This window comes from Ovis canadensis, chromosome X (genome assembly GCF_042477335.2).
Source record: "Ovis canadensis isolate MfBH-ARS-UI-01 breed Bighorn chromosome X, ARS-UI_OviCan_v2, whole genome shotgun sequence".
Classification (NCBI taxonomy): Eukaryota; Metazoa; Chordata; class Mammalia; order Artiodactyla; family Bovidae; genus Ovis; species Ovis canadensis.
Window position 1 is genome coordinate 59,011,454 of NC_091727.1, and position 16,642 is coordinate 59,028,095.

The 16,642-nt window shown below is 52.7% G+C and overlaps 1 protein-coding gene across 10 annotated transcripts; it reads right to left on the reverse strand.

The window, feature by feature from the left end:
- Positions 1-2,062: 2,062 nt before the first annotated feature.
- Positions 2,063-13,925, reverse strand: CDK16 (cyclin dependent kinase 16). 10 transcript variants are annotated; one of them, XM_070290228.1, is made up of 17 exons: positions 13,475-13,775; positions 7,965-8,172; positions 7,567-7,702; positions 7,224-7,357; positions 6,996-7,121; positions 6,854-6,910; positions 6,641-6,755; positions 5,910-6,004; positions 5,750-5,812; positions 5,373-5,496; positions 5,052-5,172; positions 4,845-4,942; positions 4,655-4,760; positions 4,531-4,573; positions 4,293-4,383; positions 3,438-3,515; positions 2,063-3,022 (listed from the first exon to the last, which is right to left on the reverse strand). In XM_070290228.1, exons 2-17 carry the CDS (start codon positions 8,064-8,066, stop codon positions 2,982-2,984), a joined length of 1,530 nt encoding a protein of 509 aa, XP_070146329.1. In that variant the 5' UTR covers positions 8,067-8,172; positions 13,475-13,775; the 3' UTR covers positions 2,063-2,981. The 10 variants fall into 10 exon arrangements, with proteins under 10 accessions (XP_070146329.1, XP_070146328.1, XP_070146333.1 ...); XM_070290227.1 differs by lacking the exon at positions 13,475-13,775 and adding an exon at positions 13,031-13,445; XM_070290230.1 differs by lacking the exon at positions 2,063-3,022 and adding an exon at positions 3,075-3,337 and having other exon boundaries at positions 13,475-13,795.
- Positions 13,926-16,642: the final 2,717 nt, after the last annotated feature.

Here is a 16,642-nt window from a genome sequence, read left to right on the forward strand (position 1 = left end):
CTATTCACAACAAGACTTTCATGGTCATTTTCTATTGCATGTGCCATGGAATTTTCCAGAGACTGCATGACATAAGCAAAAGCTCTTTGGATATCCTTAAGAATATGAAGGAATTCTGAGACCAAAAGTTTGAGAACCAGTCTACTGCACCAGGGTTTTTTTCAGCTTAGGCACTATTGACATTTCTGTTGTAGGATGTTTAGCTGCATTGGTGCCACTACCTGCTAGATTCCAGTAGCATCCCCCAATTGCAAAACTTCCTCTGCGGGTTGGGGAGATTATCTCCTGCCGAGAACCGCTGCTCTAGGCTATGTCTACATTTTCTCTGCTGGGGCTCCCCGCCCTCTATGTTGGTGATAACTAAAATTTCCCTCTTTGGCTCCCTATTGGCCTGCCTATTGGCTGTCCCCACCTAACCATCACACAAACTCCCTAAGACAGGATCATGATTCTGGGTCTGTTTCAGTGTATTTCCCTCACAATCACTACCCATTCCCACACGCAAACACACACCTTGCCTTTTCACACCTTTAGGGCCCATGCACACACAGGTGTCCAAAATACCCTTTCTTTGCACAACTTCAAACCCCACTGCCACCAATACACATGATCTCACAATTTACCTCTATTTTCAGTTAACTTTGGTAGGGCAGGGGTTGTGAATTACTGATGCCAGCCTCCAGCTCAGACCTGGCACAGATGAGGGGGTCACAACTCAGTTGTGTAATCTTTGAGGAAAGGGAACAGCCATTTCACCTCAGGATCTGTAAAGTGGCATTCGAGTTGGATCTGGCACATGGTAGATACATGCCCTTCAGGCCTACCTGAAGCTTGTCAGGTTCTCTGAACTGACTCTCATCGCCCATCTGCAGATACCTTCTCCCAATTTAATTTGAAGCCTGTCCGTCCTACAATCCAACAAGAGGCCTCCCTCCCTAGGTTTGATTTCTCCACTTTCCAGAGACCAATCTCTGCCCACACTGATGACCCTACCAGTTCTGAGAGCAGTTGGGTGAATTCTAGTCCTAAGTCCCGCCTGGCAATCTTGTCCCCTTTTGCAAGGTCTTCATTTTCCCCACCTCCCTTGCTATCAGAAGTGGCCATGTCAACTGATTCTAGCCAAAGGATGGCACAAAAAGTCTGCTGAGGAGCTTAACAGTTTTAGCTGTTATAAGGAAACAGGGAGGGTGGTTTTCCTTGCTTGATTTCCCATCTTTGGGGACTTAACAGTCATTGTGGAACCATAAGGCTGTAGACTATCACCAGAGTGCTTACAGGGACACAGTAGAGGTCCACTGGCACCGCTGGACTTCAGCAACCAGCCACTTAGGCTTGCATTTTCTATAGCATCTGGCAGGCCCTGCCCACCCCACATCTTCTGCCTGGAAATCTATCCTAGACTTTGCTCAAGATGGTGGACAGGAGCTAGAACTCCCAGGACAGAGGAAATCAAAGCCTCAACTTGAGTCCCAGGCTATCTATAGACTTCTGGCCTCACGAACCTTTGCATTCTTTCCAGTCATCTCGTACATGTCCATGGTTTCCATTACTTCCTAGATACCAATAACCTAAACTTCCATCAATGGCCCTAGTCCTAAATTTGACCCATGTATTAAAAAGATTCCCCTATCTTTTCCATGGTTTAAAATCTACCCTATCATATTCCCAACTGGCCTGCCTCATGGTCCCAGCTAGACATGTCTGTCATACTGGGTTTCTCTGTCTTATCTCCCCCAAATCCTGGTTTTATTGGGCCTTTCAAGTGTCTTTCAAAGAAACAGCCTCTCCATACCTAACAGTCTATCCTCTATCTGGTTTCATATTCTGGGGTAAATCTAATTCCTCTCTGCTCAATCCTTAGCCCATCCTCTATACAGCCTGCTCTACCTGCTATTATGTTCCACCATGGTATGTGCAACCCCTCAGATGCTTTTTCATAGTCCTGACACATCCCTGGCCCACTCGCAGTGCTCTTCTAGACAATAGGCACCCAGTGTGAATTCTCCAAGGTCCCAGTACTCACCCTGGGTTGAGCCCACCCCCACAGGGATTTGCAATCAGGTTTTTCACTTTAGACTTTTTAATATTTCATACAGCGATTACGGTGCATTCAGGAACCCACCCCTCCCAACTCCCCTAGGAGGGCCCCTGCCCCTGCCCTCCCACCCCATCTGAGGGCCCCAGGGTTTAGAGTGGAGGAAGGGAAGGTAACCACCCATCTGGGAATTGACCCCAGAGACTGTCCCTGCCCTGTCTCACTTTTCCCAGAGGTTATGGGGTAATGCCTGGGCACAACCTCCCATGCGCCCCTCTGTCCCTGCTTGTGCGCATATATACACTATGGCTCCATTGCTGAGTTGGTCAGTTCCTGGCAGGGCCCCTACTCAACAGCACCGTGCGGGATGGGGGCAGGAGGGCTGGGCTAGGGAGACCCTGAGAAGGAAGCCCCAGCTATGGGACTGCAGGAGGGAAAGAGTGGGGGCCCCCCACCTCATCCATCTCCCAGAGAGTCTCCAGTAGTCCCCAAGTCCCCCTGTGGCTGGGGATGGCAGGTGGGGGTTGGAAGGCGAGTTGTCAAGGCATGCTTTCCCTTAGCTGACCCCAGGGTCTGGTGATGATCAGGGTTCTGAATAGGGGCTATGTCCCTGCCATGAAAAGGCTGGGAGCAGGGCTTCATTGCACAAAATACTGTGGGAGGGCCACACACAGTGAGTGGGGCCCAGCAGTCTGTATACAGAGATATTGCATTTAAAAAATGAAAACCTCATTTAAAATAATTAAAAAAACAACAATGAATGAAACAAACAAACAAGGCCCACACAACATGAGGCAGGAAAGCAGGAAGGGGAGCCTCAGACCCAAGGCATCACCATGTCTTGTCTGAGTCGAGATCCCCAGCCTGGGCTAGCTCCAGACCCCTGGATGGCCATGGGGTAGTGGTCCTGGGGGAGGGTATGATGGGGAGAGGTCTAGGCCTGGCTTCAGTGTGGGAGGCTGGCACGGCCACGCTGTCCACCAGCAACTACCAAGACAGAGAGAGAAAGAGACACAGACAGACAGACAGACAGACCAGGTGAAGGAGCGATGAGAGCTTTGTTAGCACCCAGCAGACAGGCCAATGGGTGGGCCAACAGGCCAATGGTCGGATGTTCAGACAGGCAGCAGGGGACGTGTGGGCATGGGAGCATGAGTCAGGCAGGTAGGCAGGCAGCAAGCAGGGAGGATGCAGTTGGGGGCTGCCCTGTGAGAGGGGTGTGGCATCCCTCCAGCTGCTGCCTGCTGGGGCCTCGGTCTGTGGCTTAGAATTCGGTGTCCACCACTCGATAAGCTGGCCTGCCTGCAGGGGAAAGCAGAGCGGATGGCTGTTGGTGAGCAAGCAGGTAAGTGGACGGGAGCCAGGGGGCAGGGAAGAGGGCAAGGGTCACACCTACACTTACCTGAGTCAGGCATTGACGAAGATCGAATGCTGGCCTCCTTTTGTAGCTGGATCTCCTTTAGTGCAAATATGGAAGTAGCTGTGGGTGGAGGAGAGACAGAAGTGGGGCATGACCCATGAGGCAATCCAGGACCACCTCCCGTGTGACCCCATCCGGGCAATTAGAAAATTTTCTAATTTTCTTTGAGTCTTGACTTTCATCGGCCAAATAATCCCACACACAAACCAGCTACTAGGGAAAATGGAATGTAGACTATTACATGACACTGAGAAATTAGTAATTTTGTCAAGTGTGACAGTGGTATTGCAATTACCACCTGTTAAGTCTAGATGATGGATGATGTCTGGGTTGTTACTGAGATTAATCCGATGTGTGTTTTTTTTAGTGTGACCATTGTATTATTGTTGTGTTTAAGAAAATATTTTAGAGGTACATGCTAAAATTGTATAGATGAATAATGGATCTGAGACTTGATTTAAAATAATCAGAGTGAATATAGATAAAACCACTGTGGCCATGAGTTGATCACTTGTTAGAGTACTGGGGACTTATTATTTGGTTCAATATATAATAGACCATATTACTTGGTTTAATATATAAATATATGGCATTTTAAGGTAAAGTGATGGATGTTCTGTCAGGTTTTATGTTTGAAAATTTCCATGAAATGTAAAAGAAACTGAAAGCTAAAAAACTTTTTTGTAAAAAACAACATATCACATATGTGAACAAGGGCATATGCCTCACCCCATCAGAGGTGGCACAGCTAGAACTCAACACAACTGCCCAGCTATCTGCAGAAATCCTGTTCCCTAAAGCACCCCACCAGCTAGTCCACTCCCCAGCCCCACTCACTGTCAGGAAGTTTGTGGATCCGATCCCCCAGACTGAGGAAGAATGGATGTTTCATGGCATCCTCTGCGGAGATCCGATTGCGACCTTCAAACTGAGTGTGTGTTGGGGTGGGGGAGTATTGACACTTTCAACAAGTAGGCTTCTCTTCTTCCCTGCCCCAGACCCTGCCCCTGTAGCTCTGTTTCCCCACACCTGGAATCCGCTAGCCCCCTAGGGTGGCCCAGGAAGGTGGTCTCACCTGCAGCAGCTTGGTGAGGAGGTCAGCCCCGTCGCTGTCAACTCTACCTCAAGGACAAGGGGACCTGTTTTAAACTGAGTTTGGGTACTCTGGCCCCTAACAGCCACCCACCCACCAGCCTCACCGGGGTGCATGGCTCAAAAGGGCCTCGGCTCGGTACTTGGGGTAGTTGTATGTCCTGAACTCTTCATTGGACAGGATGCCTGGCCACGTATCTTCATTTGGGGTTCCTGGTGGGGAAACGGAGTTATCCTAAGCATCTCACAGGGCCTCCCTGCATGTCCCCACAGTTCCTAGGGTTCATGCCTCCTTACCCAAGATGCGGAAGATGAAGTGCAGCTGCTCCTCCACTGTGGAGCCTGGGAAGAGGGGCCGGCCTGTGGCCATCTCATAGAAGATGCAGCCCACACCCCTGGGCAGGGAGAGCACAGTGAATAGGCAGGTAGTTGGCTGGTTGGCTGTTGTGACCAAGCCACTCCCCTTTACTGCGTGGCCCCTGCCACACTTCAGCCTGTCCTTACCACATGTCAATCTGAGTGGAGTAGTCCGTGGACCCGAGCAGGATGTCAGGGGGCCGGTACCACAGTGTTACCACCTCGTTGGAGTAGGTCTTCGTTGGAATTGACTTGGCCCGGGCCAGGCCTGATAGGTGGAGATAATGAGCAGCTGGAATTGAGGAGGTCATGGGCTGTCTGGGGGAGAATGTAGTTGGGACTGAGGGTTTCCCAAGTGAAGCTTAGAGAGGCTGAAGGGGAGGGACTGAGACAGGTGGTCAGGGGGAAGGAGGGGCTGGGAGAGTAAGGTTGGGGGATCACTGGGATGAAGGGGGAGGCCACGGGTACCGAAGTCAGCCAGCTTGAGCTCTCCTCGCTCATTGATGAGTAGGTTCTGTGGCTTGAGGTCTCGGTGTAGCACCTTCTGCCGGTGGCAGTAGGCCAGGCCACGGAGCAGCTGGAACAGGAACAGCTGGGGACCCAGGAACGGCAGGCAGAGGTCAAAGAGTAGCCAGCAGCCTGACCCCAAGCAGGCACTGCTCCCCCTCCCAAACACAAGCACTGAGCCCAGAGCCTTGTCTCACAAATAGAGGATAGGGTCCCAACGCCCTTCAAGGGCTCCCAGCAAAAAAGCCAAACGGGAAACGTCTGTTTCTGGGAGATTTGTGGGGTGGAGTGGGTGAGTGGGGGCCCCCTTGTGCCCCTGCTTCCTGCCCCACACCCACTTTCACGTTGTGCATGTTGATGATGTTCCCACAGTCATCCAGGTACTGCTTCAGGTCCTTGTCCTGAGGAGAGAAGAGCAGGTAGAGGAAAGAGGGTCACGTCCTATGGCTCCTGGCCATCTCCCCACCTCCCCCAGGACCCATGGCCACCCAACCTTACCAGGTACTCAAAGACAAGGGTGAGGGACTTCTCCGTGTGAATAATGTCATGTAGCGTGACGATGTTGGCGTGTTTGAGGTCCTTGAGCAGGGACACTGCAGGAAGCAGGGAGTTGGGACGGGGGACGAATCAAGGCCCATACTCAGGACAGAGGCGAGGAGGAGGACTAGACAGGGTCAAGCCCAGGGTTTCCTCCTTTCCCTGTGTGGTTTGGGATGGTGGCTCACAGTCCACTCCAACCCAGCTCCAACCCACCTGCTATCAGGAAGAAGGTGTGTTCCCAAGTTCCAGACATGCAGAGCCAGAACCTGGGATCGCAGCCTTAAGCTTACGTGACACTAGATCTTTACAACCAGTTTTTGGCTTTGGAAAGGGCCCTTGTTCCAACCCTCAGTATACAGACCTGCAGCTTCATGTAAAAATGAGTTTGTACACTCAATTTTCTATACAATTCAGACTCATTCCATGTCAAGTAAACTGGTGAGCACTTCAGGGATATTCCCAGAACCAAAGCAAACAATTTACCTGACTCTTCTCAACACAGGAAGACTCCTGGTTACCCTGATTTATTATCTGGATATGTGGATGATGAGCACTTTTTCATGAAGCCCAGAGCACCACGAGAGAAGTCCCAGAACCCCCAGTCCTGTCCTCACTATGGGTGTGTATGTGCACATACACACCATGGGGAGAGCCTGGGAAGCCTGGAACAGATGGGGTGGGACCTGTACCTTCCCGGATGGCGGTGCAGGGTGCCCCCTCTTCGTGTTCCAGTCTGATCTCCTTGAGTGCCACAAGGTTGTCTGTGAGCTTGCTTTTGCCTTTGTAGACAGTGGCATAGGTACCCTGGGATGTGAGGAACAGTGACAGGAGAGAAGCTATGAGGCTACACGGAGTTCCCACTGATCCCCAGCCTTACCATGGGTCTCCTGGCTGTCTCTCACCTCTCCCAGCTTGTCCAACTTGATGTAGGTCTCCAGTTTCCCAAAGCCGATCTCAGACTGTCGGGTAAAGGAGGGAGACTGAAGTAGGCTCAGCGGAAGGGACTGGGAGGAGGAAAAGAGGACAGAAATAGAAGATGCTCACCAAGCTGACACGGCGGAGACGGCGGCTGAGGGGCTTGTCAAAGATGGGGCTGTTGAGGGTCAGCTTCTCAAGGTAGCCCTCAGGCAGCCGGATGTCAGCTGGTAGTGATAGGCGCTTGTTGATGTCCTAGCAGGCAAGATGGGGGAGAAACAGGACCATCAACTACAAATCTCCATATCTAACCCTTTTTTTCCAGCCCCACCACTGCCCGGACAGGGAGTTAAGCACCTCAGTGGAGATCTTGCGTGGGGGATGGTTGCGCATGCGCACCCTCACTGGTGACTGCACCTCATCGGAGGACGTGGCTGAAGCCTGGTCACTTTCCCCGTCAGACCCCATCTTCAAGTCCTCATGCACAATCTCTGGTAGTGGGGACAGGGGGAGGGCACACCAGGTGGGCTCAGGAGCCCCAGGACAAATCCCCCCACCCCCATAACACATTCCCTCATCGCACATTTACGCACATGGACTCCAGAGCAGCCTGGAGTTCCTCAGGGAAGAGGGTGGGGAGACCCCGGGAGGTTCACACAGGTCAAGACAGGTTGAATTGGGCAGGGGGGGCAATAGTCACCTAGTGGAGCACCCCGTGTCAGCGGCGAGCTGAGACTGTGGCTTGCCCAGGGCCAGTGGGCAGGCAGCGGCAGAAGTAGCCGAATGCCCTGGGAAGGCAGGCCTGGGGCAGGCAGGTGCCAGGAGGCCTGAAGGGGCTGTCACAGAGCGCAGAAGGGCAGAGGGAGGCTTGGGGCAGCTGTGTCAGGCGGGGTACCCTTCCTCCCCCCGAGACCTGGGCACAAAGCCAAGGAAAGGGGCACAGATGGACAAGAGATAGAGGGTGTTGAGCAAGGATGGCAGAGGTGGGGGAGAAAATGGAGAAAGGAAAGTGAAAATAATACAAGTCTAAGAAGAAATCGGTTGGCAGGCAGCACCCCTGGGGACCAGGCTAGGAGCGGGAATGGTCAGTGGACCCACCTGGTGCAGAGCTGAGTGGGCCCCGTACAGAGCGAGGTTCCCCAGGGGCAGCACGTGTGGGGGCCTCTCCAAGGTCACTGCCGCCGCCCCCGCCACTCTCATCCAGGCCTATCTGTTCAGGGGCACCATTGGTCTTATCTATACCTCGGCCCCCTCGGAGTGTCATTGACAGCTGCCGTTTGATCTTCTTCATCCGATCCATGGCGACCTGAGCAGGGCGTAGGGATGGGAATGGGTCCCACCCTAGCAGTCGCCTGACCCTCATGGGCCCCCTAAAACCCAGTGAGGCGCACTGACAGGAACCTGCGGCAGTGCCCACCCAACCACTGTGGAACCCTGGAATCACGCAGGATTCCTGGAAACCTGGCACGGATGGAGAGCTCAGTCAGTGCCTGCCACCTACACCAACCAGACCCAGCAGACCCTGCTCCTAAGAGCCCACCTGGGTACTAAGGCTTGGGTGGCTGGCTGAGGGAAAGGGCACAACTGGTGAAGTGTTGGCCCCTTTGGGGGCAGCCTCACTGTGGGAGCAGAGGGCTCTACAGCAGGCATTCTCAGGTGCAGCGGCACTGATGGACCCAGCCATTGGTGAGGTGGGGGACTCTCTCAGGACCCTGAGACCACTGACACGGCCCCAGGGATGTCCATACAATGGCATGTTCCGCTGGCACCAGCCCCACATCACCCCCAACTGCCAGGGCAAAACGCTCCCTGTGGCCACAAGGTCCCTCCCGCCTCCCCCAGCAACCATCCTCCCCCAGCAACCATCGTCAAGGTGACTAGTGGACTACCCCACTGGGCTACCCAGATGAGGGGTGCAGGGAGAGGGAGAGGTTTCCTGCCCAGACCCAACTACTGGGTGGGGTTGTGGGGGGATCTCAAAGTACACCAGCTGTCCTGAGAGTTGCTGGAAAGGTTCCATCCGGTTTGGACCACAGGGTCCCACCGAGATTTTTACAAGCCAGGTCACATTTCTTGTCTAGCTAAGAATGTACTATGTGTCCCTTATCACCCCAAATAAACATCTCAGTCCTTCATGTGGCCCACAAGGTCTTACCCCACTCACACTACTACCCTTCTGGCCTCACCTCGCTGCTCATTGCTGTTCTGCAACTAGAAGTCCCTCCTCAGGGCCTTTGCAGTGGCTGTTTCCAGTACTTAGAATACTCTTCCACTAGATTTCAAAGTAGCTCACCCCCTCACCCCCTTTAGGCCACTGCTCAAATATCACTTTTTTTCATAGATAACCATGAATAACCCTATTTAAAATCTGAACCATCCTGAGCTCCCTCACCTTGTCAATTGTCCCCTCAGCACTTGTCATCTCCTCAGAAATCACACCATCTACTTATTGGTTTCTTTATTCTTTACTGTCTCCTCACCACCATAACTAGAAGATCAGCTCTGCCAGGATAGATGGATGTCTGTTTAGGTCACAGCTATATCCTAAGGACCTGGAACAGTGACTGATACAGAGCAGGTGCTCAAAAAGTGCTCATGGCAGAAATTAATGAATCAAGAGCTAAGGACCTAGGACCAACATTTGTCAGGGTGAGTCCCTGCTACTCATTAACAACCCCAGACAAGGTGGCCCAGGGACACTGGCATTGGCAAGATGATGACCTAGATGGGGCTGCTGGCAGGAACGGGGCCACCAAAAGGCTTAGGCTGGCCTTCTTCTGCTTCCTCCTGGCTCTGGGCCAGCAAGGAGGGGGAAAGACCTGGCCCAGGGACCATCTGGACTCACAGCATGGCCTAAGATGGCCCTGGGCCCAAGGGAAGCTAGATAGGAGGCTGGGCTGGGGCTGGATTTGAGTAGAGAAGTGAATCATCTGTTACCGTGAAATCAGGTGCTTACCCCAGTGGTCCCCACACCCCACTTCTGCCTGCCTGAATTCATCACCCCCAAAAGGGTAGAGGGGCCAGCCTAGCAGAAAAGACCTCAATAGAGAGGATGAAGTCCAACCTGGGATAACAAGAGCAAAAAGACCCAGGAGAGTGAACACTGGACCTGAGGCTGAGGAAGATGAAGCATGGCTAGTCCCCAAAGACTCTTGTGTCTGTCCATATGGCATGGATACCCAGTTGTTTTGCCTGTTGTGGAAGGGAATAGGGGATCTGAGGGGGGTGGGGGGAGTGTATTGTAAATAGGGCTGGATGGAGGAAGGAGCCAGAAGGAGCCATGGGTCCATGACCTCTAAGTGGAAATTCCAAGGGCTGGACATGTTCCAGGGCTTACTTTTGGGGAGATTTTAGGAAGATGGGGGTACAAAACCTGTGTTTCATGCAATGCTCCCAGCAGGGGGACCCTGCACCAGGTCCTGTGAGCAGAGACACTTGAACATTAACATGCAATAAAACTTTTAAATATCATCTCAGTTTTCTCAGATTTTTAGATTTTAGAATAGTGAATGAGGAAGCAAGAAACTGGATACACAACCACACTCAAAAAAGGGCACATGTTCTTTTTGACTCTCCAAGGGGATGTTTCCATCCTCAAAATATTTTCATACCCAAGGATACTCACCACCTCACATCACACCAGCCACTGAGGACACAACGATCACATTCTAGTAACTCCCATAGGAACATACCATCCTCATTCTGTTCAGGCACATCATCCCAGAAGCACACACTGGACTCTCAGTGTCCTGCTTCCTTCAGTACACACTGGACCCTCAGGAAGGCTTCTCTGCATTTTAACTGCCAACAGCACCGCAATGTCCCTATTTATCTTTGACCCTATTAGCATACAAAGCCTCAACAGAACACTGAACTCTGTTAGCACCCAGCCGGCTCCTCTAAGTTAACTCTTAGCACCACATGCTGCCTGTTAGCTTCTCCACAGCACTCACTGTTCCCCAGCAAGATTCTGATCCCTATTTACATGCACTTGGGACCCTCTACAGCTGTAGAGAGTAACCTACATTAGCACTCACTGGACCTTCGCACTGCCCTGAATCCCATTAACACAAAGTGAATCTTGCAGATCCCTGAACCTGTTTTTGCCCATACTCAGACCCCTCCACAGCCTGATCATTATTAACATGTCTTCTGGTCCTCCCACTACCCTGTCTCCCCACTTCCCATCAGCACAGGCTGGACCTTCACTTCACCCTGACCCCTATTACCATGCACCGGGCCTCACAGTGCCTCCCCATTAGCACACCCTGAACCTGTACTCAGCCCCATTCTCCAGGGACACACAAACACGCTGTTCTATAATGGCCTGACCCTCATTAGCACACACAGATCTTCATCCAGCCCAGAGTCCCAGTAGCGCACTTCAGCCCTCCATGGCTCTAATCCACTTTAGCACACCTAGACCATCACATATTCTTTTCTTTTATTTCTCTTTGCTTCAACTCTTCCTCAGCTATAACCCCTGTTGGTTGACAACTGGGTCCCTTCACAGCCCTCATCTTCTTTATTGCACACAAGATCTTCTCCATAGCTCTATCCTCCATTAGCATTCCCTGCTGCTGCTGCTAAGTCACTTCAGTCGTGTCCGACTCTGTGTGACCCCATAGACCAGGCTCCCCCATCCCTGGGATTCTCCAGGCAAGAACACTAAAGTGGGTTGCCATTTCCTTCTCCAATGCATGAAAGTGAAAAGCGAAAGTGAAGTCACTCAGTCGTGTCCGACTCTTCGAGACCCCATGGACTGCAGCCCACCAGGCTCCTCCATCCATGTGATTTTCCAGGCAAGAGTACTGGAGTGGGGTGCCACTGCCTGGAACCTCAACAAATCTCAGGCACTCAGGAACACACTATCTTTACAATATTCTGACACTCACTAGCATATTCCAGAGCTCATACTGCTCTGATTCTCCCCACACTGACACACATTTACATACTTCTGTCACTAAACACACATGAGCAGTCACTAGAACTTCATACATTACCCTGCCTCTTCTTTATAGGGCGTCCTGGTGGCTCAGACAGTAAAGAATCTGCCTTCTATGTGGGAGACCCAGGTTCGATTCCTGGGGTGGGAAGATCCCCTGAAAAAAGGCACGGCAGCCCACCCCAGTATTCTTGCCTTGAGAATCCCCACAGACAGAGGAGCCTGGCGGGCTACAATCCAAGGGGTCGCAAAGAGTCGGCCACGACTGAGTGTCTAACACACACACACACAATTTCACATCCCCTGACCTCATAGATACAAACTCATCTCACACCATTTTGATCCTTAATACAATGAACCTCTTACAATGCTAAGATTCTTCCCTGACCACCAATCCCCACTCCCCATACACATATATCCACAATTCTGATACCTATTAGCACAGGGCTCAGGTCTTCCACCGGTTTGCCTTCATTAATATACTGGGCCTTATACTGCCCAGATCTTTATTACCATATGCACATACCCTTGAGAGCTACCACCCCACTGGCACCCTCTCAACACTGGACCCTGCCCTCTATGAGCACACTGTATCCTCAAACCCTGCAGTCCCTCATGGACAAATACACATGTTAACACCATCGTGACTCCCTTACCACACATAGGACCTCAGAGCTCCGATCCCACCAGCGAACCTTCCAGCACCTCTACCACCTATCCACCAGCAACACCCACAGGGCCTTTCTACAGCTATAACCCCATTTGCATATCTCAGCACTCCTCTGACGTCCTCTTCCTTGTTATTCATCCTCGGGTCCAGCACCGCCCCTCTGCTAGCACACACTGAGCCTCAAAACCTTACACAGCGGTTAAGACTTATTACCACATGCTCTGACCCCCTCACAGCTGAGGCCCCCGTTAGCAAACCTCTAGTCTTTCACCACTCTGCCACCCATTTACACACCCCCCGGTCCTTCGATCACCCTACTCCCCACTAGCACCCATAGTACTTCCCATCCCTAGCTCCCAGACCAGGCCCAGGGCGGGGCCAAGGTCAGTGAGGCCCTGAATGACCCCCCACCCCGGTGCATTCTGGGAAACTCGCTGGGGGAGGGGGCACAGGCCAGCGGTGCAGCCCAGACCCCTGGGCACCGCCCGGGGTCTGGGTTGGTTCTGCAGGAAGAGCAGCCCCCACCCCATGCCTCGTGAACGCGCTCACCGGCGGGGGCGCGCGAGCAACCTCAGTGCCGCGGGGCCGGCGCGGTGGCGCCTGGGGCGGCGGCCCGGGCTGAGGCCGCGCGACCTCCTTCTCCTCCAGTTCGCCGCAGGCGCCCGTCCCAGTAGTCTTCGGCCATGGCTGCTGGGCCCGGGCCGCCGCCGGCTGAGGAGGAGGAGGCGGCGGCGGCGGCGGCGGCGGCTGAGGCGGAGGCGGCGTCCCGCTCAGCCGGCCATGAGCTTGGCCGCTGCGGGCGATGCCCCCGGGCTCGCTGGCGCCGGCTGGAATCCGAGAGCTCACGGCGGCTCGCGGTTCAGAGCCTACTGCTCACGGAGACGCGGCGAATCCCAGGGCCGAACAGCCAACGGCCAAACCGCTGCGCGCGCCGCGCTCCGCGCATGCGCACGCACGCGCTGGAAAGGGTGAAGTGGGAAGGAGGGGACTCACCTCGGACTGCAGGTACCAAAAGACCCGTCCGCAGCGGGAGGGGGCGCGGCCATTGCGCCCCCACTGGGGAATGTGGCGCTGGCCCTGGAACGGCGCCAGCGGGGAAATGTAGAGGTTATTTAGTACTGACTTCCGATCTTGCTAGAAGTTTGCTAACGCCGAAGAGGGCAGCAGCCAGTGACCAGCGTGCTGGTCACCACTCGCTCACCCTACTCGGTCTCACTTGGTACATCCCCATAATAGAAAACGGGACTTTTGCAAGGAGGAAAAAGACTGATGAGGCAGTCAGTCCTAGTCCCCCGAGGTGCCTCGGAAGGCAGGGATTTTAAAGGTTCGCGAGATGACTTTTCTCGGAGAGGCGGCCTGGAGAATCATTGGCCTTTTCCACCTTAGGTAGGACAGTGCCTAGCCCCGCCCAGCAGCTCCCCCGCCTTCCTCCCGGACCGCGAGCTCTTTCCAACTGTGAACGTTTGCAGCCCCGCCCTTTGAGGTGTCGCCCCGGCAATCGGATTTGCTCCCTGGGGTGAGGCTGAGCAAGAATGAAGGGCGTGGCCTGCCTTGAGAGGCGTGATTTCACCGCCCTGACCACGCCTCCGCCAGGTTTTCATTGGTTTCGCCGTGGAGGGGGCGGGTCTCCTTTTTGTTCCGAGCTCCCCTTACCATAGGTCGAATGTCTCGCAAGGTGATTGGTCAAAAGATCGCTCAATCGAATTTTATCCCGCCTCTAGCCACTCCCATCTCCTTCAACGAAGCTCACAGGGTGGAGCCTAGGCTCATGGGAAAGACGGACCTTTAAAGGGGCGAGTGCATTACTTGGCATGGCTGGGGCTTTGACTTGGAAGGGGACGTCTTTTTCCCTTCCCCTGAGGACTTGCACCCTAAATTGGGTTTTACTGCCACCTTTCACCGACTCGATGGACAGGAGTTTGAGCAAGCTCCAGGAGTTGGTGATGGACAGGGAAGCCTGACGTGCTGCAGTCCATGGGGTCGCAAATAGACATGACTGAGTGACTGAACTGAACTGCCACCTCTCAACTACCTCTTCTGAGCCTCCAGAGCCCCGCCCATGACTCCCTCCTGCGTTCTCCAAGTTTTCCATTTTATTTATTGGGTGCCTGTTGTGTGTTAAGCATTGCCAAGCCAACCTAATCCCTTACTCCTCTCTGCCTGGAAAACTCCTACACTATCACCAAGCCCAGTTCAAATGGAGGTCGACTCCATTGCACATCTTTACACAGTCTAAAGCCATATCCCCCACCTCTTCTGGGCTTCCCTTTATGATACCCTTGGCCATACCAGTTCATGCAAACAAGGATTTACCAGAGCATGTTGAGAGTGGAACAACTTGACAAAAGTCCACCTCAGGATAGATCTTCAGGTCCATTACTTCCCAGGCCTCATCTGTTACCCTTCTCACTCCACTCCAGCCATACTATTATCCTAGCTGTTCCTGAATAAAGCAGGCACAATCCAGTCTCAGGGACTTTGGACTTGCTGTTCCCTTTGCCTGGAATGCTCTTCCCTCAGATATTCACATGCCTCATCCTCTTCAAGTCCTTGTTTTAATGTCCCCTTCTTCATAAAGCCTTCTCTGACTCCCCTATTTAAAACTGCCTACCTGTACCCCATCATTCCAGACCTCACCTGGCTCTACAGACCTTTTGAATTGCACTGATCAACTTCTAACATGCAATTTACTTACTGTGTTTACTGTCTATTCTAGGTCTCACCAGTATGTGCATGCACACACACCTCCCACCCCAGGACAGGGATTTTTAAAAATCTGTTGCTGTCTCCAATGCCTACAATACTGCCTGGCTCACAGTAAGCAGCTGACAAATGTTTGCTATGACTGATAATAAATAGTATTAGGCAGCGACAAGAGACCACCTTATCCCTACCCTGTCCTTTGTGCCTGCTGGATGCAGAGGGCTCAGTGCAGTGACTAGAAACTCTGCCCACTGAGCCCTGGTCTCCCATCTTGCTGGTGTTATAATGGTAGACAAAAATGACAGAGAAGTAAAATGGCATGTGTGGGCAACAAAGATGCAACCAGAAATCATGGGTTCTTGATGAAAAAGCTGTTCTCATACCTTGTGTGAATTCGGTAGCAAGGGGATCCAGGAGCTGTGTTGAGGGGGATACAGTGAACAAGGCCTAAAGTACCCACAAAGGTACCAGGATAGTAGAAGCAGAAAATCAAGTTCGTGTGCAAGCCTCAGATGCTGCAACAGTAAAAACAGTGGACAGAGGTACAGAGTGTTTGGGGTACTCTAGAGCAGCAATAATGGACAAAGTAGTTGTAGTGGGAAAACCTCTCCACTTGACCTAGCCAGCCAGCATGACCAGTAAATGGATCCCAGAGGTAAAGCACTTCAATCCCTAATGTCCTGGTGGAGAATGAAGGGAAGTATGGAAGGATGAGGTCACCCAAGCAGCAAAGGCCAAGAAAAGTAACCAGAGAGAGGTAGGCAAGGGCATACATTGTGCTTGGGGTCTGGAGCTGGCCCAGGAGGCAAAAGTTGTGCAGACAGGCTGTGATGGGTGTCAGGTCAAGTTCAGGCCAGGCTGTGCAATTCCCAATACTCAGGTTTGAGTGAAGGAATTTCTAAATGAAAAAGGAAAAAGTTGGAAGTCTGGCTAGGTGAAAGACAGTGGTTATGAATGGCAACCTCTGGCACCACGTGGCCAGTCAGACTGGTGCTTTCAACTGTCTGGTGTGCTCAGCCAAGACCTAAGACAGAGTGTGGGAAGTTCTGCAGTCCTGGTAGGGTTTGTGGTGGGCCTCCTACCGCCTGCTCTAACCAATCAACAACCCACAGCCGGCTCTCACAGGTGGGAAGCCTCATGACAAGAAGCCCAGACCTGAGGGACAGGAAGAAGCTTTTCCTCCACAGATGTTCTCAGCCGAATATTTTCATCACAACTTCAAAGTATGCACAAACACTGGCATTCCTCAGTCCAGCAGAGCTGTTGAGCCCTCCCTTCAGCAGGGAAGTTGAACAAAGGGCACTACAGGCATTCCTGGCACTGGGAACCGTGATGCTGAAGGCTTGTCCAGGGTCTGAGTGCTTCGATCCAGGTGGGAAGGGATCTTCCCCAAGGACATAAGCCACAGTGATCAAGCCCTGGCTGACTGGTTGCCATGTTTTCCTTCACAGAGGAGGA